General features: G+C 40.4%; 2 protein-coding genes across 3 annotated transcripts in view; both read left to right on the forward strand.

Moving 5' to 3' along the window:
- Window positions 1–7,648, forward strand: part of clmpb (CXADR like membrane protein b) — a 109,885-nt gene extending 102,237 nt beyond the window's left edge. For both annotated transcript variants that reach the window (XM_074679740.1, XM_074679741.1), the window contains exon 7: window positions 1,969–7,648. In XM_074679740.1, the coding sequence (XP_074535841.1) occupies window positions 1,969–2,305 (337 nt within the window). In that variant the 3' untranslated portion in view covers window positions 2,306–7,648. The remainder of the gene's footprint in view (window positions 1–1,968) is intronic.
- Window positions 7,649–15,761: 8,113 nt separating this feature from the next.
- gramd1bb (GRAM domain containing 1Bb) overlaps window positions 15,762–23,478 on the forward strand; it is a 213,068-nt gene continuing 205,351 nt past the window's right edge. The window contains exon 1 of the mRNA XM_074680451.1: window positions 15,762–15,930. Coding sequence (XP_074536552.1) covers window positions 15,779–15,930 — 152 coding nt within the window. The 5' untranslated portion in view covers window positions 15,762–15,778. The remainder of the gene's footprint in view (window positions 15,931–23,478) is intronic.

Consider the following 23,478-nt stretch of genomic DNA (forward strand, 5'->3'; position numbering starts at 1 on the left):
AGCAATGAATACCCATGTTTCATTGATTAATGTAACCACCAGTATTAAAGGTAGGGTCTGCAGGATATTTTGTTAGTTGTTAGTAGACACAACATTCAAACTGGCTCCTCCTCCCTGGCTCAGTGCCAGCGGCAGCACACACCCACAGCCTCCAATCCTGACTTGCACTCACTCGCCCAGCAACCACCTGTAGCATTGTGCTTCTGTGTAGGAGAGACTCAAGAGGCATGTTAGCACGAGCTAATCACAGGTATTTGAGACATACCTGGTTAGCAGAAAGCTAACTCACATCGCCCTTTTTCCCATGCTGCTTTCCAAGTGCCCGAAAGCGAGTGAAAGTGGAGCCAAGCTTCACCATTATTTAGGAAAATGCTTTACCTGTTTGGTGTTTGGTTCCAGTGGAAACCTCCGGTCTGGGAATATGAGACAACGCGGAAGTGCTAAAATCTGCTGTTTCTTGAGTGTTCGCTTGAGAATGGCTCCAGAAGTAGCGGAAGTCACATACACACCAAGCCAAAAAAAAGCCATTTTCAAAGTAGAAATTAACCTATTTACAGCCTGGTTCAAAAAACGTCTCCTGTCTGAATTGCTAATTTTACTACCGGCTCTCACTGTACGGGGGGGTGAATTTTTTTCTAATGCGGCCGTTCAGATGATATTAAGATCGCGAGCTCCCCCAATAAGAGGCACAGCTGAGGGTCACGTGACGGCCGGTGCCCTATGGTTGTAGGCAAAGCTTTAGCCACTACCAATATGGCTGCTATAGCCAATGTGCTTCATTTTCCGTTTCAGAAACAGATGGGTGACGTCGGCAAGACTACATCCATATTTTTATACAGTTTCCTCAGTGCTTCATCCATTAGCTGCTCTAAACAGCTTCTTCAACTTGCTAGCAACATGCAAAGTCACTTGCGTACTGGGCGCTCTGTGATTGGCTGAGGCAACCACATCTGCTCTCCACCATAGACTGTATAAAGCATGGACGAAGAATCTGTGACGTTACCCGTCTGTTCCTAAAACTGTCCCCCGGACACAGCCATATTCACTATGACACCGGCTGTGAGTTTCGAGCAGCTACAGGGCACCCGGCAGTCATGGAACCTGAGCTGTGCCTCTGATTGGAAAATCAAACAATCCTAATAACTCCTAAAGTGCAGAGATGAAAAAAATGCACTCACCCTACAGTGTGTGCCGATTGTGAAACCAGCTTTTTAGACCCAAGTTTTTTTTAACTAGGCTGTAAATATACTTTGTTTAATGCTGTAAAAGTCCATTTTATGGCTGTGTGTGTACGTGACTTCCAGTCTTTCTGCAGCCAGCCTCAAGCGGATTCTCAACAAACAGCGACTTTTAGCACTTCCGCATAGGCTTCATTTTTACTTACAAGATGTTGCCTCTCACTCTCCACCCGAAAATGTCCGGACACAACCAAAACATCAACATAAGGGCAGAGGAGGGGATCAAGGCAGACATTGACACACATGTATAAAGGCCCACAGAAGATGATTGAGCAGGATTATTCCTGTAAAAGTTGACATTTTAGTTTTACAGAAAATCCTGCAGACTCTACCTTTAAGTAATTTTCCCATACAGTTTTCTATTTATCTCTAATATTTCCAACCCAACCGTTGGCACCACAGTTGATTTTTACATGAAAGTTTTTCCTCATGTTCTCAGCAAAAAACTTAGTTTTCTTTAAACAATTGTTTTGAGGGGAAATTGTGGTTTCAGCAGATATCATAATTCCATGCAAATATGTCTCACAAAACTCAGGGGCCTGGGGATATTTTAGGAAACCACATGAGGTCCCTGCATGATACGAGTAAATGTGATTAGAGTCTGAGAATTGTTCCCTGTGCTTATTTTGAGGTTTTCTGTGTCACTGTGTGTATTTCTGTGTGAAAGTTCCTCTTGGATAGAACATGACTTTGACATCATCGTTTTCTCTGTGTGTGTTTCTGACCACAGAGAGGATGCAGAGGCTCCCAAGGCCAAGCTAGTGAAGCCCAACTCCCTGTCGTCCTCCCGCTCTGGCAGCTCACGCTCCGGTGCCTCCTCCACCCAGTCTATGGTGCACAACAGCGCCCAGCGTGGTCATCGCCCCCGCCCACCCGCTGTAGCGACTCTCAAGGAAAATGGACAGCCTCCGGGTTTCCCCCAGTCCCCACCAGCCTACACTGCAGTGGTGCCCCCCAAGACCCCTGAGCCCCCCACCACTCCCAAATACAATACCAGGAACATGTCTGGGCCCACACCCCCTACCCTCATGGTCCCTGCCCAGACCAAGGCCTTTCAGACTGTGTAGGACTAAAAGCCAGCCCCTTTCCTGCAGCCATGTAAGACTCCCGTCCCAGCCCAGGCCCCCAAGTTCCCCCTAAAGACTGAGACTCTTCCATAAACAAAGAAATGCAACTAGTTAAAGGATGTAATTAAAAGAATCAATACTATAAGTCCAAAAGTACTTTAAATGAATGCATACTTAAAAGGGAAAATAAGACATGCTTGCCCTACTGAATTGCATAAACCAACAAAACAAAAGAAGAAAACAAGACCTGAGATGCAACGCTGTTTGTGTCTCGTAGCTGAAGGCAGAACTTATTTTCCGAGTTCTTGTTTTTGGCTGTGAAAGACACAGGGAAGCGCCGTGTGCAGCAAGGTTGAAGGAGCCCCCTAGTAGAGCTTTTATTTATTTATCAAGCCAAATGGTTAGGCATGCTGTGAAGGAAAAGAGGTGAAAAAGGTAAACAGGAAATGCTGGATGATGAATAGAACCAAACTCTGAGCCAAGTACCAATGGAGTTCTTTTTTTGCAGCTGCTGAGCTTTTGTTGTGAACAAAAGCAGGATGGATACAAGCGAGGAATTCAAAAGGAGGATGAAAGTGCCAGAGTGTAAGATAGGAACAGATTTTTTTTTATTTTTTTTTTCCCTAGGATGAGGGGGGAGAAGAGCTGATGGGTGAGTATCTGATTCTTGTCACCCTTCGCCTCTGGGTTGCAGCTTCCTGCACCTGCTCTGAAATCACAAACCCTTTTTTGCCTCCCATTGGCTGGGCCGATTGTGCCCATCCATGTGCACAAACACAGTGCTCGGTGCGTGCATCATCTGCCTCAGGTGGCCCCCAAACAGCTCATCTGCTTTACCAATCAGCAGGGGAATCTTCAGGTACAAGGATGTAGCAGTGACAGTGGAGTCAAATCAATGGAGTTGTCAACCCCCTTCCACACCCTGTCTACATCTATGAACATCATTTTCTGGTACTGAATATCTTCCCTGAATAATTAATAGTATGTATAAGGCCTATAGCGAGTCAGTACTTTAGATATAGGGAATAAACATCTATTAGACCAGCTGGACTTGAATTGACTTTTATTTTGTTTCTGTTCTCCTGTGTCTTTTCTCTGAACAGGTTGTAAAGGGTGACAGACGTATGTCCATTCATCCTTATTTAGAAGTGCCACCAATCCCTTGGATGGGTTGTTGTTTTTGTTGCTTTTTTTTTTTAAATCATGTGTTTTTCTGCTACACTTCTGAACTGAAACCAAAATCTGTCACCATGAATGTGTGATGTACAAAGATGGTAGATCCCATTTTTTTCCTGTTCTGTGAGTTACTGAATCAATATTTCAGCTAAGGCACAAAGAATTGACCTTAATGTTTAATTTGCATCAGCCATTGTCTGAATGAAGGGAGCAAGGAGTGTGATTCCAGAGACTTCAATTCTATGGGGTATACATGGTATCATTGTCAGTACTCTCCCTGGATCCATAACAATGCAGTGGCACTCGATTGCTGTCTCACTGAATCACCAGGTCCTGCTTGGTTGTTGGTCGATCTGTTCTACTACCCAAACCCCCATTTGTCGTTTCTGGAGACAGCACCAGTGCAGTTTGATTGAAAGTATCAGAAAAAAGGGCAAGTTGCCTTTCTAGTGTGCCTTTGCAATCCCTCTACCCTTTGATGTTTTTTTTTCTTTGTCCTTATCTTCAGCACACCAGTGGTTAAGTCTCTGTTCACATCCAGCTTTGAGGGTCAACAGTGGCAACTCGCCAAGAGATACAACGTCACAAACTTGCCCTAGAAATATCAGATGCAACCAAGGGAGCACCAAGCAGAGTCAATTATCCATGGTGAGAAAGCAATCGTATGCCATAGGACAATGTACTGTACATTCTGTAATCAGTCTTGTTTTATATTGTACATACAGATAGTTATACGCACATGATGTCATTTTATTTAATAAATAAGGGTACGTGAGGGGGAGATACTTTCCTTACAGAAGAGTCTCGTGTGACCTCAAAGTGAATTTAAACCCTGTGCTTGGGCACAAATGTGTGGACAAATGAAGCCTTTCAGCCCTGTTAGTAGCAATGACCCAAAATGTAGTAAAAAAAAAAAATTTATAAAACCCAAAATGTAACAAAAGTCCTGAGCCTGAATTGTAATTTTAAAAATATGAGGTTTGGTTACATTTTTTTAAATATATTTTGGACTTAGCACTTATGTTACATTATCCACCAGTTATTGCGTTTTAGGCTTTTTTACATTTCTTTTACTACATATCGGGTCAATTTTACAATTTCGGGCTCTAACAAGCCCAATATTGATCTTCCCTCCGATAAGAAGCAAGATATGTCACCAGTCCAAGCAGGATTCACACTACAAGTTGTATTAATTGCAAGAACCACATATCAACTTAGCATTAGCAGTTCATTATCATAAATGTGAATTAGGAATTAAGTGTTGTATGATGTAGGTGTTGTGGGGAAGCTTTGAAAAGGAATCCACCGTAGCTCCCAGGCACAACGGACCCCTCTTAATCAGGACCATATAGAGATGTAAAGCAGTAGGAATCCAGAGATAGGGGAGGGGGGAGTGGTGTATTAAGCTATGAGGGTTTAAATAACTGAAAGAGTGAGGTTGAGGTGTGGTTCTGCTCCTGAAACTCACTAAAGCTTTTAGAACAAACTTCCACCGATAGTGAATCCTCGACCTTTACACCAGCAGCGCCTTCATGTCACACTTCATCACAGTAATTGGTGATCTGACTGCCAACTTTTCGCCAAACTCTCCTCATTTAAATAACCTGGTGTGTCACTGTTGCACACCAATCTGCAAAAACATTCACTCACACTAGATAAAGCAAAATCAAACAGCCAATTGGCATGTTTTTATAAGCATACATCAAAGGAAAAAAGCTGTTTTAATTTTAATGCCTCTGTGACCTTTGCGCTGAGATTAATTTAACCATTTCATTAACCAACGCCAACATTAAGCAGAGTAAAACCTTTGAATGTTTCACTTGTAATTAATTTCTTTGGACCGGTTGCAGGGCTTCACTGTGGTCCACTCAGAGGTCTTCATTTTCCATGAACAACCTTGTGTCTGACACGCGGTTTGACTTCACAGACATGAGTTCACACGTGGTTTATCTGTGAGGGAAGATAAGAAAAAAAATATTGCCTTTTATATCCAACTCGAGACAGCGGTTCTTATTTGAGCAGGGAAGCTACTGTGAGTGTGCGTCTGGGGCGTGCGTGCTCGCGTGCATGCATGCATGTGAATGTGTGTGAGTGTGTATGTGTGGGTGTGTGCATGTTAATTCAGTATAAGCCCTTGGGCCGCACCCACACATTCTCATGTTAGCCATTCAATGAGAGAGAAGGATCCAGTCAGGCAAATAACCTCTATCTCAATTGATATGACTACAGATTGGAAGCGTTTATTTCAGTTTTCACGAGCGTATATGCTTATTGCGCTTGGCTTTAGAGACAGCAGTCATGTTTTTGCTTGTGGGGGTGGTGTCTAGAGATAAAGCACGTCCATAATTCATAACTATTGTCAGCTCTGGAGGCCACTTGTACGCTCCCTCCCTGCTCTCGCTGTTTCTTAACATAGAACGCACTTGGCCCCAGGAGTACCAACGACATCTCGAGGCCACTCAGACACGCACTCTTTAAAAAGAGGTAAAAGTTGTAAATACACTAACATAAACAGGTACACATGGCACGTTCAGGTCCACACGGTTACACAGGTTTGTGCTACATGCACAGTTATACTTTCCTCACACACATGCAGTTTGCACAAGCAAAAGCCTGAAGAGCAGTCATGGTTATTTCTGCTCCTTCAGGATCAATTTGATAGATCCGATGTCTAGAGGTGTTTCGACTGACTGATGAATCCAGGATTCTGTATGCAGCGCCGAAAGGGGCTGTCTACATAACCTAGGGAGACATGCACACACACACACACATACATTACACACAGAGACTGACACAAATACACAAAAAGACAGCTATTGTAGCAAAACACAACCACGTGTTAGCCGTTACACATGCACCCAGTAAGACAGACATCGCTATGCATTCTAACAATGTGTATAGCACATGCTTCAATTATTTTCTTTATGTCGTTTTATTTTCTGTTCCATGGGAATCTCTGAGAGTCGCACTGGGAATCTGGGGGGGAGCTATAAAGGGATTGATATTGAGCCAGGGCTGTAGGCTCTCGCCATTGAAATTCCCTCCACCATGTAGCAGTGGAGGTGGAGGATGGGATGCAAGTCTTCCAGCTGTTAAATTCCTCCAAGCTTTTTGATTTGCTTTCCAAGCAACTGCAAGTCTCAGGTGGCAGATTCCCCAGTTTACGAGCCTTTGCGTTGCATCTTTCTCTCCCCCCTTTCGCATGTGTGCCGCTCTGTTGCTCGACAGACTCGCGATCTTTCCAACAAATGAATTTTAAGGAGCCTTTGTCAGCTCAGTAGAGAGTGAAGCAGGGTTGTTTTCACACACTTTAAGTGTCAGCAGCACATGTAATATCACTCTTTGAAACAGTATCCATCAGCACTATATATTGTCTTATTATCAACACTCAGAGGTGCAGTAAACATGAAGCCATTCATGGTTATCTTGCATTATATGGTAGAAATATGAATCTCATGTAGCCACAGTGTTTTATGTTCAATGACGCAGTTTTATTTCTGATTAAAGCTGTTGAGCAGGGCAAAGAGATGCTCGGACCGTGTGGTTTGGCCTTGTGTGTCGGTCTAGGAGAATGTGATGTATTGTTGCTTTTAAGGGAGGAGATGGACGGGGCTGTAGTCAACCTCAATAAGGAAAGCAAAGGTACCTGCATGTCAATGGAGATTGAGCAGATGAATGGGAATGCTTTGCTTTGATGTAACATAATTGTATTCAGCTAAAAACGATTTAAAAAAAAGAAAAAAAAAGGGATAAAATCTGCAATTGTAAATATATGTTCACAAAAATTTTATGAAGCTTTATTTTGGTTTTCTTTCTCTTGTTTTCGACGTTATCATCCATGTACTTTGCACTTTTTTGCGTGCTGTGCTCATCACCGGCCTGTGTGGGATCTGTGTGGTTGGCCGTATTCTCTCGACTACATTGTTTCGATGTCAGGGGGAGACACGCTCAGCGCGGCGCTCCTAAAGGGAAATGTAAGACACTCTTGTTTTCTCAACTCATCAGTTTTTTCTGCCGTGGCTTCTCTTCAGTTGTGTAAAACAGTACAGATTTTTTTTTGTTCAATCGTTTGATGAAAACAATCCATGTAAATATCACGAGTAAAAAAAATGTATATTTTTACGACTTCTGAGTTATTACTCTTTCATTTGCAAATAAAATATTCAATGACAACTTATTTCTTGCTGGTGCATCTTGATTTTAACGGCACTGAAATGTATTGGTGTGCAAGGGCGTAGCTACAATTAGACAAACACAGGCAGTTGCCTGGGGCCCCAAGATAGGGGCCCCCAAAGCATCTCTTAAAAACTGATTTATGAAGTTCTCTTCAATTGAAAGCATTTCTTTTTTTCTAAATCTTACTGCACATGTTTCAAAAAATACATCACCCTTAATCTTTAATGATGGTTTTGGGTACTTCCCCTTCCTTGTTATTCAATGGGCTATTCAATGTTACAACACATCTGAAAATTTGATTCAGGAAGAAAGTGGAAATAAACACTTTTTTCCCATTTTTTTGGTATTTTCAACCAAGTCCGAAATAAAAACAATATTGCTCTGAGATCTGAGATAAACATATAAGACTTTTAGGATTTTAAGGACTTTTTTGGCCCAGAAAATAGGATCATTTTCTCAAAATCAAACTTTTTGAGTTGGTGATAAACATTATTGTACAAAATCTCTCTATTGGATACATAACTCACTGGACAGGGGGTCAAATAAAAATACATTAACTTTAAAATAATAGTACCAAAAAGTATGGTAACTGTAAATATCACCTCTTTCAGTAGATTTTTTTCCAGTTTTATGTTGTGCTTGATTTTTACACATTTTTTCTTTACTATACCTTTTGTAGTGTTTTTCACTTCATACTTCCTTGTTTGTTACTGTTACTCTGTAAATTCCTCACTGTGGGACAAATAAGCTGTCAATTAACCATAAAAGGTTTCAAATCCAGGACAAAGTGGACTAAATTATGTACTCACTTTTTTCAAAATCAAACTCAAGTACAGAACTTGAGGAAATGCATTTAGTTGCGTTAAGTTACCATGTACAAGATTAGCACTGTCTCATGCCTTGATTCTGGGAAAGAGACAGTGGACCCAGGGAAGGCCAGTCTAGCTCTGAGGAAGATGAGTTACAAGGACATGGAGGGCCCCATTGACTGGGTTTGCCTTGGCCCCCCAAACCACTAAATACGCCCCTGTTGGTGTGTCATGTAAAATTGAGTATTTTCTCATTATTTTGGCAGACCCTAATTTAGTTGTACGTTAAGGAATCTATTGATGTACCTTTCAGCCTTGTTGACTGGAAATGATGAGGTCATAGCCTCATGTCAAACATGTAATTAGGTACTGTACGCTCCCTTGTATATAATGAGAAAATCAGTCATGAGTTGGCTGACAGGAGTGTGATGTGACATGTGCCAAACTGCATTATTAGATGACCTACTTGTCAGATGGCTCTAATACAGAGGCATAAATCTTGTTATAAGTGCAGTGTACGTGTTTGGCTTTTAGCCTGTGAAGGTCTGAGCTAATGTAACATCCTGTGTGAAGCACAGAAGAACAACTCCTCCATTGTATTACCAAGTGATGACAATGCAGTGGTTATATATGACTCCAACTGTAATGAAATGGATTTACTACCTCCAGGAAGTATCAAGGCTCAGCAAGTTGGCTTGGATTATACAGGAAATCAATCAATAGTAATCTCCTCAAAGCCCACATGTGGAACTTTAAGCTAATTTCAGCACCCCCTCTGGAAAAAAAAAAGAAAACAATTGAAACTTTTTACAGTGGCCTTTATTTAGCATGGTCAGTCTCTCATATTACAGTTGTTATTTAACCACCTTTCATCCTCATAATTCTCAAAACGACCTGGGTTTCCCTGTAGCTCTGACAGCAAGTCAAAGTTTTCATCTATCTTGATGTATTGCAACTCTGACAAGATGTATCCACATAATAAATTTGTAGAGACACGGTTGAAGCATTTTTCCTCCTCCTGTCTTTGGTGATAGCCAAACTTTTCATGTTGCTGCCATGGAGTGGATATTTGTTGTGCTTTTGCGCAAAATGTCTCAAAACTATTTTGGACGGGTTGTTATGAAATGAAAGATCACATCTTCAGGATGGAGTACAACTGTGGTGATCCTCAGACTTCACCTTTGATCCTTTTCTTCATTTTTGACAGGGCAATTGGCATAAACATCTCAACTATGACATAATTGATGTCCAAAATTACCATTTTTTTATTTTTCAGAAGTGTGAGATAAGCATCAAGACTCTCAAGGTTTCCGTCTGCAAAAGGAAGATTTTACCTGTAACTGTAATGTGTTAAATACTGCAAGGTGCTCATGGTGGTTTACAATTGGATAAACTAGAATACATAAATGGGCTACATGGTGGCGCAACAGTTAGCGCAGCAGCCTCACAGCAAGAAGGTCACCAGGTCGATTCCCAGCTTGGTCGGTGTGCCTTTCTGTGTGGAGTTTGCATCTTCTACCCGTGCATGTGTGGGTTCTCTCCAGGTCCTCCAGCTTCCTCCCACAGTCCAAATACATGCTCACCAGGTTAACTGAACACTCTAAATTGCCCATAGGTGTGAGTGTGTGCGTGATTGGTTATCTGTCTATGTGTCAGCCCTGCAATTGACTGGCGGTCAGTCCAGTGTGTACCCCGCCTCTCGCCCAATGACAGCTGGGATAGGCTCAAGCCACGCGCGACCCTGAACAGGATAAGCAGTTCTGAAAATTAATGAATGAAATACATGAATAAGATGGGATTAAATCCTACTTTATCTTGATATTAGGGGTTCAATCTGATTGGCTTGCACAGGTTTTATGTCAGAAAAAAACAGCCTGCATGGGTTGGCATGCTTTAAACTTCACTTATTGGAAAATTTGCAGATTTTTGCACAATGAAAGTATTCTTAAAAAAAAAAATGAGGGGGGATATTTTTTTTTGAAAATACCTAATAATAATGTGTCCAAGGTCATACACAAGGTACTTGAGTGGTATTTAATTAAATTTGTCACAAAGCGCATTTAACTTTTGACTTCTCAAATTAGCTGTAGGAGAGGTTTTCAATCAATAAATTAATAAGTTTGTATCTAGATAGCAGCAATTCACCCAAGATGCTCAAACACCTGTCATTCAGCTGTGACGATTGAGAACCAAAAACTCAGTTCCACAGCGGAACCATGATACCGGAGGGTTTTTTTTTTTAAGAAAACAATGTTTATAGTGACATAAAACTTTGGTTTCAACGTTTAACTGTATTAAAAATAAATGCAGTTTCCCAGATGCCCAGCTACGTGTGGACATTGCTTAAGGCAGTGTTTCTCAATCCTGGTCCTGGGGATCCCCTGCCCTGCATGTTTTGGATGTTACCTGATGTTAAACCGCGCAGAGCTTGATGACGAGCTGATCATTTGAATCAGGTGTGTTGGAGTCGGGAACATAAAAAATATGCAGGGCAGGGGGTCCCCAGGACCAGGGTTAAGAAACACTGGCGTAAGGTACCACCCACAAGCTGGGCAAACAGTTGCAACTGATCAAACTTATGTTAATCAGAATTTGGTGGACAGCTGCATCACAAAAGCCAGCAAAGAACTGCCACCACAGACTTGTGGGTGAAATCAAGTAAACAAACAGGAAAGAATTGAACCACAATGTTGATTTTGTCTAACAAAAATTGTTTCAAAAATGACTGGTGTGGCAGTGTAACATGTATTTGAAAAACAGATCTGAAAATCAAGATCATTAAGGACATCCTCATGTATAAACACACAGGTAAGACCTTCATATAAATTTAAAAAACCTTAAGTTACAGATACTCTTCTAACCAAGCTCATCACTACCCTTGCTTGTGGATGAGAATGCAGAAAAAGACTGAAGGCATTTCTTCCCAGACCTCCTCAGAAGCCCCTCTTGATCTATAGTTTTTTTTTTTTTTTTTTCTTTTAATGTGACACTCAAGCCTGTGGCAACAAGGTCAGCGGTGTCTATTGACTTGTCAGGCACCTATTGACTGACATTCATCTCCTTCCTGTGAAAAGTTCCTCTCATGTTGACAATCAATTGAGCTGCCAAGATGGAGTGTCTATGTCAACCTTTGTTAAAGACGCAGAGGTGACTTTATCTCTGATTCAACAATGCACACAAAAGATACGACGAGAAGTCTCTAAAGTGGGTTGAACAAGGGGGAATAATGCTCTGAATAAATGCACGGGAAAGAGCCATGGGGGATAATACAATTACCAGTGTGTTCTCTGACATCTGTTTGTTGAGGAGTTGGCTTCAGACTGCGTGTTCATTTACATATTTTCCAAACGCAGCATCCATATTAAGGGAGATGAAATTTTCAAGGCCAGATCACATTTCTCCCGTCTTCATTCCACGCCTCTGCGCCCACTGTTCCACATGATTAGCCATGTGTGATGGCTCTGTCATAAACCCATCTCATTGGCATGTCCCCACCCACGCATGCACACAGACTTATCAATGCATGCATATGCCACGTTGACGTCATTCAGGGTTTTTTTTTTGACATGGGCACTTAGAAAACTCAACATGGGGATTTGAAGTGTTCCAGATTGAGTGTGTTATTTACGCTCAACAGAGAAAAAAACAGCTCTGCATTTGCAAGTTTTGCCCCTATTTAAGACACATCAGTGATGTTGCAAAACCATCCAATCGCACGATGTGTCACAACTATAAATTAACACGGGCGCTCACACTCTAATTAGCCTGAGTACAAATTTAATAAAATATGTCATCACGCAGATAAGGAATCTTTTAGCTGCGAGCGAGCTTTGTGGCCTGATTAAATCCAAATCATATTTCGCTCTTGGTCTCCCTGTATAATCTACAAAGTAAATACTTGAAGTTTTCCTCACAAGGCCTTCATAATTGGAGTCACTTATATAATTGCACCCCCTGGTGTTGATTGGTGAGAGCTCTCTTGTTATCTGCGATGCTGATAGGCTCTTAATGAGATCAGAGAAATCATAAGTCACACATGACGCATAATCAGTCATAATAATTAGCTGATTAGGAATCTCGTGTGTAACCTATATAAGCAGGAGAGGAGGCTGATTTTTGGAACACGGTGGTCTAATTACAGGAGTTGAACTAAGTTTGCATCACTTTTGGTTCATCTAAGTTTTAAAGACTGTGTGGTATTTTTAACACCTCCAAGATTGGCCAGAAAACCTATCACCAGATCTAATTTTCTGGCTCCTCACACATAATAAAAATGTTTTTTTTTTTTTTTTTTTTATTGTATGTTTAAGTGTATGGGGGACAGTTTTCACAGAGAGTTTGTTGAGAGATGCTGTTGGCTTTAAAAGAAGATCCTCACATTGACATATTTTCTGGGTCTCTCTCTGGATGCTGGTGCTGCTCAGATGTGTCTTTGCTTAAAGCTCCCTCTGCTGGAACCAGAAATGATGACCCAAGTGCTGCACAATGAAATTACAAACTGGAGTGCAGCAGAACTGAAGACATTTTCCGTCTACATGCTGCCATTTATCCTTCAATAAAGCCTTTAATCTGTGCCCCCTTCAATGGGAAGCTGTTATCTTTGACAATCAGCTTTGAACAGAACTGTGTAGCGACACATTATGTGACCAAACCACCAGAGATTTTAATTGGGTTTCAGTCTTTGTCAATCTGTACTCATAATACTGCAGACCGCTGCTTTGTGTGTCTTTGCCATGATTATCCCTGGCTAATGAACACTGCTCCGTGACCCACATCCGGAGTATATTTTCCTCTCTGACAAGTACACCAATTATTCAGCTGCCACAAATTTAGATAGAGGTTAATAGCGTGCTATTTTCAACATTCCTTCCTTGCTGTGATTCAGCTTTAAAAGTGATCATTGTGACACACAGACTACATATGAGATTTTTTTTTCTTTTTGAAGCTACATTCAAATAACTATTTACCTGCACACAGGTCTACCTGACAGTTCCAGTTATGATCAGAGCACTTTGAGCAAACCTGACAGTTATTGATCATGTATTCCCATCATGTTTCACTGACCTTTATAGCTCAGAAGTACAGTTACTTTACAAAACTCCCATAATATCTTTCATACTCAGATGAACATTAGGATTGAACTAGGAGAATCATGCTATTTATTGTTGTTTTAAAGAAAAACACTGTGTTCACGGGATACATATCTAAACTATCAAACAATTAGAATATTTGATTTTCTAATATCAAATGAGGAAAGTGGGAGGAAGGAATATCAATAAACTAAACAAGGATCTTAATTTTGAAAGCTATTAGTCCATCCAATTGAAAAACGAGGCAATTAATGATACGGTATCTTTTAATGGAGCATACAAGTGAAATTAACTGTCGGCTAAATTAGACAAAAGAGATCCATTATTACTCTGAAGAGGAGAAGCTCTCAGCTCAGGATTTCACCTTCACGCTCAAGTCACACATGTAATAAGTTTTTCTTTCACTCAAAAGGCGTTGATTTCAAACATTTTTCAATGATTGTTGTATGTTTTGACTGTTTGCATTATTACATGATCTGTTTTGGAAATAAAATCAATGCAATCGGACATGCACACAGGTGACCCAGTAACTGATGGGACAAAGAAAAAAAAAGACAAGAAAATAGACGTCTGTGTTGGATACATGTAATACATGTGATACATATTTTAAAGACGCTATGAGGAGGATCTGTTTTCATTGCACTCCCTCGCCACCTTGTTGCCTGGACTCTCCGCACACTGTTGTCAATGACTTTAAGCGAGGCGTGTGTTTGTTTTGGAATTAAATGGAAATCGGGTTGAAACAAATTTTCTTTTTTTCAAATTTTTATTGTATACAACGCACTGAGGTAAGGTATTTATTGGTACAGTTACATAGTGATATGGTTTGAAATGTGGCATCAAGCAAACACAGTAGCTGCTTACATGTAGCACTATCGGCAGCCCGGTGCTCTGACGAATCTGTAAGCTAACATGACAACAAGTAAACACTGTCGGTTTGTACAGAAGTTTAGAATCAGAACCAGAATACTTTATTGATCTCCGAGGGGAAATTTTATTTCAGTTACATCCCTCCCAACATCAAGAAAAAAACACATCAGCATATAAGCACATAATAACAACAGATGAAAACTTGAAGACTTGCAGCTGAGCTGTAACCGGGCCAAAGAAGGCGTTGAGTCCAAGGTTGTGTGTGCCCTTCATATGTCCTCCATATGTAGCACTACTGACAATCTAGCGCGCTAAGACATGTCTGTAATGTGTAACTTTAGTGAATCCTGGTTCTGTCCTGCCAGTCATCTACCAATCAGAGCTAAGGTAACCTCACTCTTCATTTTATTGATAGACTCTGAAGTTTAAACAGACCACTGCAGAATAACTGCTGACCGTTGGTTGGAATGAACATTAACACAAACAGCTTAACTTAGCCTTTAGCTCATGCTCTATCTCTCTCCTGTTTATTTTTCTTCTGCTCTTCTATCCTTTTTCTGCCTGACAGTTAGGCTCCAGAGTCCACCATCACTACAAAATTAATCACAGAATTTGTTTTCAGCAGAAAGAAAAGAAAGATCTTGTTTCTCACTACTGAAGTTTGTCAGCTGGTGTAGTGTCTTAGACATTAGTAAATCAATCCGGTCCTGCCTGACCCCATTGGGAAGCTAAGATGCAGCATTTTAAAATAACCTGTAACCAGTAATATTGGCACTGATAATCTCATTCTAAAGTGTGGATTACATTCAAGAACATATCTTGAAGGTAGAGTTTTTCAATATCACTCTGAAATTCCTCACAGCCCCTTTAAAGAAAAAAATCATGATTAAGACCTTAAAAACCAGTCACCTTGTGTCAGACGGCCAAAAACATGAATGTCTGATTTTCATTCTGAGTGTGTTTAATAAGATAACCCTCCTCAGTCTGAAGCCAAAGTGTGCCATGTGCCACTAAGAAAAAAAAATACTGTTAGCTTCAGTGTTTTTATAAAGTGCCTTTATACTCAGGCAAGACCCTGTTTTCCCATTCTCATCTGAAACTTACAGATAGTTTATTACCTCGGGCACAAAGTGAAAGTGAGTGACCCTATCGAGGACACCTGCATCATTCACAGACTCCACTCAAGGCACAAGTCGCTCCAGCCTGCATTCAGCCTGCAGAGCAGGGCACAGACGTCTCCTCTGCATGTTTCTAGCCTTCAGTGGGTCACAGGTACCAAACCTGCACAGAGCAAACAATTAAGACCGCTGCTAGTTGATTTGCCTAAGTGCTCACACCTGTGCACAGAGGACATGGCTTTGGGAAATCTCATCCCTCAGCTGAGGCTGGAGGAACAAACCGAGGACGGGCTGTTCAGGAGCGTCACCCTCCGTCCCTTCCTGCATGGACACCACCACCTACGCGGAAAGTCAAGTTCCCCCTGCAGGGACAGAAAACGGCTCAAGTAAGATTTCTGTTCAAGCTGTGGGGTGGAGGGGCTTAAGCTGCCAGTGAGGAGAGGAAGTTCTGTATGTACAAGGAGATTATTGTGGGTGATGTTGAAAGGATTTAAATCTGGTTGTCAAAGAAATACATCTACAGCCTTCCCTGACATAGTGTAATGTAAAATAAACCACGGTAATCCACTTTGCGAGTGTAAATTCAGTCATTAATGTAAGGGATTTACAGCGTGGGAGGGCGAGTGGAGCAATAGAAAAAAAGCTCTGGTGTAATTAATAACTGACATTCATCATACAACTGGCGTCAAAGTTACCTCACAAGTTTTATAAGATACAAGTAGCAAGAGGGGTTTCACCATCAAGGTTAGAGAAAAGAGGTCCTGAAACGAACCACAAACCTGAAGTTGTCACATACAGATCACAGACTTTTTTAGTGTCTGGGTTGTTTTTACTTTGCTTGATTGTTTTAGAAACTTTTAGAAATCATTTTTAAGTTTATTATTATTATTATTATTATTATTATTATTATTATTACGGGCTATTTTTGTGCCTGTGTGTTGAAGTCTGAAGCCTCTCTAGAATATTTCAAGTTCAGATCCCACAATCGCTGAGTGGTTCTCCTATGGAATAAACCTGGTCCAATGAGTTTTAAATAGCAGGAAAAAGAAGCAGTGAAATCAGTCTTATTTATGGCTCCACTTGTCGTGAGAGGGACTAAATAAATCTGGAACATTGTTCTGAACCACAGTGTTCTAAAGATAATGAAGTTCAGATCAGATAGGTCAGGGATCTGCAACCTGTGGCTCTGGAGCCTTCTGGGGCTCTTTAGAAAAAATATTAAAATAAAGAATTTGTATTTCATTCTGATGATTGACAATATTCACACTAAATAAAATTGTGACTTAACATTCTGCTGAAGTAAATATGCATCAAATCTTGCAATAAAGCTCACCACTTCACTACTTCACCTCCTACAACACCAAGAATGGATTAGTTTAATCGCCAATGTGCTGGCTTGATATATATCCTAGATAGGGATGGGTACCTTTTACATTTGAAACAATACTGGACCGATATCCTGTACCTGACAAACGGTACAGGTCCTCAGTGGTACCAATTTTTGATACTTTTTTGTATTTACATGGTAAAAAAATATACATTTTTTTCATAATAAAATCTCAGTTTTTTTTTTTTTTCAGAAAACATATATGTTTTTCTATATATAACCATGCAATGCTGTGTTTATGTCCAGCATGGAAATTCCCCTACTCTTCCAGTTCCTCCCAGTCACAAGGATGCATTTAGGTACCTAAACATGGAACCTTTCAATTTTATATGAATCAGTACCCAGTACTTTTAAATTCAGTTTGCACCTACTTAAGTACCTAATTCACTACTCATCCCTAATCCTTGATATGTAGCAAAAAATTAGCAAACAACAAGAAATGATGACTTGAGTGACAATATTACTATATGTAATCAAATTCAGATATTCTCTCTAAAGGTCTTCAGTTTCAAAAATTCAAATAACCTCTTGTTGGTTACCATAAAGTCTTTATTGAGAAGGTTAAGTAGATTTTGTTGCTTCCAAATGACTGTAACTCAGTTACAATGAGGGAAAATTAGCTCCTTTGATAGTGGAGGTTGCAGATCCCTGGGCAAGGCACTGTGAAATTTTGATCAAGACCTTGTTTCTTTTAGCTCATCAAGTAACAGCTGCATTAGAAACCTGCCTTTGATGCTTTCTTCACCATCACCCTCTGTAGACCAAAACAATGTAGCTCTACAAAGTAAGGTTTTCTTTACCTCTTATAATTCTCAAACACACACTGGGCAGCTGGAGTCAGACATGGGGTGCTTTTTTGTTTTGGTCCAACATTTCAAAGTTAAAGCACAAACACTAGTGATATTTTTAACTTCTGTAACTTAGCTGAAAAAAGTACAATTGTACAATTTTGCATGGAGTAGTGGGTGTTAATTGACACTATAGTGTATCTACATTGTGTGGCAATGCAAAGTTTGAAAGAGAAACATTACTGAAACCTAATTAAAATGTAAGCAAATCAGAACAACAAAAGTGTCTTTTAGTGAACCAGTGTTTTTTAGACTTGGTTTTCCTTTTTTTTTTTTTTTTTGCACATATAAGAATATAGAAAAATCAGATTATAACAATATATTTTTAAATAGAGTAACTAACAATCAAAACACACCAGATTGAAAATAAGGACACATAGTTAAACTAATCAATAAAAAAAAACTAAATGAAGGGGTGAAGATACAGAAAGCTGCCAGTCTCTCCAACATTACTGCTGCTTTTCGTGTAGGCTGGATTATGTTGTTATGATGCAGACTTTGAAGCTAGGTGTGCTACAATTTTCAACCTGAGTAAGTGGTTAACTGTGCAATCTTTTTGACACATCCTGTAAGAGTTACACCACTTCTTCTATGGTGATGATGTTCTGTGTGATTATCTTCACTGCGGCTCTCCTCTTGGCAGGAGGCTGACAGAGAGTTTCACGTATTGTGAGCCTTAGTTAAGGTCTAAAGAACCTGACTGTTGCAACATGATACAACAAGACTCCAGCGTGAGATATTGCTGTGACACTGCAGGCATCCCTGCCTGTTGCTATGGGAGCTGTCACCTGGGACACTTGGATCTAATTGAGGTTTTGTCTAATATGAAAACTGGCTGTTAGCAGCCACAGTGGTGAGGTGATTAAGCATCCATCTCTTTCTCTGTAGAACACTTATCAACCCATCCAATGTCATGAATGTATCTTGTAATTCTCTTGGTACAAATGATGCACACTAAATGTGTCAGAGCCCGATTACACAGCTCAGTGATGGTGTTAGAGCACTGAGGGGCATGTGTCTAATGATGTGGCTTCTAAAGAAAGCTTCTGGGCCGAGAGAGAAAAAAAAATGTTCAGCTCAGTGATCAGATTAAACCAAAAATTGTGAAATATTCCAGTCTTTTTATGACATCCCTTCACTTGGGGGTGGAATCCACATGGGTACTTTCTGTCCTCGGGAGCTGCTTCGCTGTAGCTTTAATCACTCAGGAATCATGTTTCAAGGGAAGTCAATTGATCTTCCTCTGTTGCTGTCTCACTGTGAGTGTGTCTGGAAGCATTACAGTCAGGTCTTTTCTGATCAAAACATAGCGCTGGTCTTTATCCTCATTGAGCTGTTAACTGACTGCAAACAAAGCACATGTTCATTGTGAAACTTTTGTGTGTAGAAGTTCAATACAGAGAGGAAGAGCAGGTGGTTTCTGCATGCGTTCATCCCGTCAGAGAAAATACAGGCTGACGTTAGGAATAGTGTCAGCTCTACTTGATGCTGCATAGTTGTCACTTGTCAGGTTCCTGGCTCGTCTACGGTGAATGCAATTTGAGGTTTTATAAATGTTGTGCCAGTCCCCTCTGGCGTTCTCTCTGGCAGTATTATACTAAAAATATCCCAGCAGCCCCTGACAGTTTTTTTTTTGGGTCTGCTTTGCAGCTTTTTCTCGCTGTTGGCTGAATATAAATCTGTTACATTACTCATCACTGAGTCATTTTGTTGTTCTGTTTTTCATTCACGTCAACTCCAAATTTGTTCTCTGAACAAACTGACCTAATGATGGGATACACATGTCAGTGGGATCAAAAGCAAGCACTGACTCCAAGTCATGGAAATGTGTGTCATCCCTTCATGGGTGGTATTCAAAAGAACTCACATCTATCCAGCCGATCCTGTCAGACTCTTTACTCCCAGCTGATTGCATCGCTTTTAAGAAAACACTTTAAAAGAACTCATTAGACGTGACCTCAAAAACATCTCTATGGCCCCAGATGTGTAACTATAAATGTTCACAGTCAGTGTAAATTTTTAAATGCTCCCTTTTGGAAATCATGAAATAGGAATTGATGGAGAGGAATAACTCAAGTCAAAGAGCAGTGAACGCATTGGTAAAATACGGTTGTATGATGAGTTTTTAAGTCTGACTGATCCTTTGATTTTTATTTAATAAGTCTATATATAATATAATATATTTAATTATTTAATTTTGAAATGACTAGTGAATATGTTACTGATCTGACTTCACAGTTTGGCATTAAAGTTTTTCTTTTGTAAAAAAAACAGGTCTAAAATAACAACCATAATTGACTGAAGAATCATGAAACTTTTTAACTTTGAATAAGATATCAGAATAGGATTTTTTTTTCTTACAATTTGTAGAATAAAATGTACTTTATTTATCCCCAAAGGGAAGCTAAGTTAGTATATAGAATAAAACATTCAAGAATATGCTAATATAATAATGTACTAAGTGTCAACTGGAAAAAACAACAAGAAAAATGTCCATCAGAGACGACAGCTTTTCCATCGTTTTTCCATCAGCCTCCACCTCCACAGGGTCCAGGACTGAGCTGGACTTCTGTCTGTGAATAGCATGATGCTACTCTGCCCTCTGGTTCTGTGTTAGCATGGCTAGCTCACCCATTTTTATTAGATATTGTTGAGCATTCATTCAAAGTGGATTCATTTAGAGTGAACTACAGAGCAGCCTGCAGAGGTCCAGAGGCCTGCAGGAGCTAACCTTTGACCCTTTGACAAGTTTAGCCTAGCCGTGTACTTGAGATGACTCTTCATTTCGCCAGGATTGAAAGATTTAGTGCCCACAGCTGTCTTGACCAAGGTCTGCTCAGTGACTACATGTTACAGAAAAACAACCCACAGACACAGAGTCTGTTTACCATACATAGGTACCTTGCATGCATTCAGGGACGCCCCAGTAGTATAAAGGGGGCTAGGACATCAGGTTTTGAGAGAGGAGAGGAGGGTTTTGTCCGTGTGCCATCATTGTGTTAACTTCAAATAAAGATGTTGGACTGAAGCTGCCATTGGATCTCCTCTTCTTCATTGAACTCCGTCTCTTCATCATGCCAGTATTAGGGAAGTGGCCCACAAATTTATTACGCAGTCAGATCAAGAAGACCAGGAGTGAACCTCACTCTAGGAAAGACACGTCAATATAGCTCTTACATTCCCCATAACCATGGATGAAAGGACAGGTCGATGTTGTCTCTTCTTAGCACCACGGAACCATAGACTTAAAAAAAATGGACGTCATCTTGCTCGCCTCAAAGTGAGGTAGCCATGAAAAAAAATTGCTCCCCCTGGTGGCTGGTTGCAGTATAGGTTAAAAACCTATCTCCCAAGCTGTTCCAGATGGGCTGTAGTCAAAAGTTAAAAAAATGATTCACCTCGTAGAATGTTTCTCACATCCGATTGTTGTGGCGACTTAGAGATATTATTTAGCTGCCTTGTAATCAAGTCCTCTTTTTTTCTAAAAAGACTTGCTTTCATAAGATACAGGAGGTTAAAAACAAGGCTTTACGTCACATTTAACAATGATTGACAGCTGTTGTTCTGGTGTTTTTTGGGGTGGATTGTATAATATGTTGAGAGGGAGAGCCAAGCAGAGATTAGACTCTCAAAAGAAAAAGAAAGTATTATTCTTGTCACCTGGCTCCACTCAAATTCTGAGTCTTTTATAGCCTCTACTGCACAGACTCAGGCTGCACAATGGCACAGCTCCGTCTGGTGTGTTTTACCTTCAAAACAAGTACATGTGACCCTCACCTTATTCTCCTCAGCTCACAGAAAACACTAGCCCCAGCATCAGCTAGCATCGACATGCTACAGGCTGCTAACAGGTGTAGTCTTATGTGTAAACAATACAACCCTGGTTAAATGTAGTAACTCTGGACCATAGACTGTATATAGAGTGGACAGTGTGGCTCAGCCATTTACCATTGTACAGTTTTGAAGCCAACATTCCTCTGTCACAGGTGCAGCCATTGTAGCAGTTGTGCAGCCAGAGTCTGTGCAGTAGAGACTGTGAGGGATTCTGGGAGAATCTGAGTGGAGTCGGGTGATAACATTTTTTTTTTCTTTCTCCGAGTATAATCACTTCTTGACTCTACCTCCCAACATATTTTACAGTCCCTGAAAAAAATACATATGAACGTCATCTGTCAATCATTGTTAAATGTAACGTAAAACTTGTTTTTAACCTTGTATAGCTACTGAAAACGAAAGTTTTCCGAAAAAGAGGACTTGAATACAAGGCAGTCAACACACAACAATCGGACGTGAGAAACATCTCTACCAGGTGTTTTATTTTTTTAAAGTTTGACCACAGCCCATCTGGAATGACTGGAGAGCTGCATAGTTTGACTTATACTGCAGCCAGCCACCAGGGGGAGCAGTCGAGCTAAGCAAGATGACGCCTATTTTCTTTTACAGTCTATGCTCTGGACACACACAGCAACAAAAATAGTAAACGCAACCAGTTTGGTGTCCATGGCCAACAAATGAGACAAAATACGAATGACAGACTCCAAACACATTGAAACTGTGAAAAAAATAAAGGTTTACAGAACAGGGGAATAAATATCACCCAAAATGAAAGCTGATCTGAATCTGTCACTAAGGCTATTTAAACAGTGCTTTAATCAGTCATCCTTCAAGCAATAGCCTCAGAGCTAAGAGTTATGGTGAATTGAGTGACATTTTAATGTTAATATAACCAGGGAGTAGTCTGCTCACAAACTTAAGGTGCTTGGAGGTAACATCCTTTCTAAATCACACCACTACAGAGTAAGGCCATGCAGGCTGGGGTTTACTGACTCCATATCTGTACTGTATTGAGAATACACAGACTATTAAGGACAAAACAAAACAAAAAACACAGAATCTGCTTTAACCGGGTTGGGAAAAGAAATTCTTGTGTGAAATCTCTTTTGTTGTTTCATCTGGATTACACAGGCAGTACTCATACGCATGCATTAACATGCACACTCTGAAAAGATGAATATGCAAACTTAAATTTATCTCATAAGAAATAAACCTATAAGAGTATGGGTGAGAAATTATGTTTTTTTTTATGGCAGAGTATTGTAGTTATGAAGAATAAGAACAGAGAAGGGGCAGGAACTTGCAGATAAAGCACTTTTCAGCCTTCAATTAACAAAATTTGAGTCTTTTGCTCAAATGTATCGGCACAATGTGACTTATTCAGACTATGCTTGGCCCTTTTCTACAAAATGTATGTCAGCATTATCATACTGTGACTTACAGTAAAATGCAGATTTCTAATGAGGCTGTGTTTGACATGGGGCTGAGGGTTTTAATTATTGAATTACGTCACTTTAAACTCTGTGGCTGAATCTGAAGCACTTTCTTCTCTGTCATATGGGTGCTGTGACAGTGGATCCAGTGTGTGTTTGAGGATACTAATGAGGACTCAGTCGGAGCTCTGACTGGTAAATGAGGCAGATCCAAGTCTTGAACAAGGAATTGATCTTTTTCTTTTATCCTTTTGGAAATGTTATGCAGCAGCTCCCTCTGATAATCCACAAACACTGCTAGATCAAAGGCATGACGTAGTGCATTTTAAATCTAGGTTTAAGGAACAGGCTTCCCCCGTCCTGGTCTGATTTAGCAAGTGAAGTTATCAGATGAGTGATCACTGCAGAGAGATGGATAGACAGAGCGAGAGA

Source organism: Halichoeres trimaculatus, unplaced genomic scaffold, assembly GCF_033239565.1.
Source record: "Halichoeres trimaculatus isolate MK-OKI-2021-1 unplaced genomic scaffold, fHalTri1.1 fHalTri1_scaffold_9, whole genome shotgun sequence".
NCBI lineage: Eukaryota > Metazoa > Chordata > Actinopteri > Labriformes > Labridae > Halichoeres > Halichoeres trimaculatus.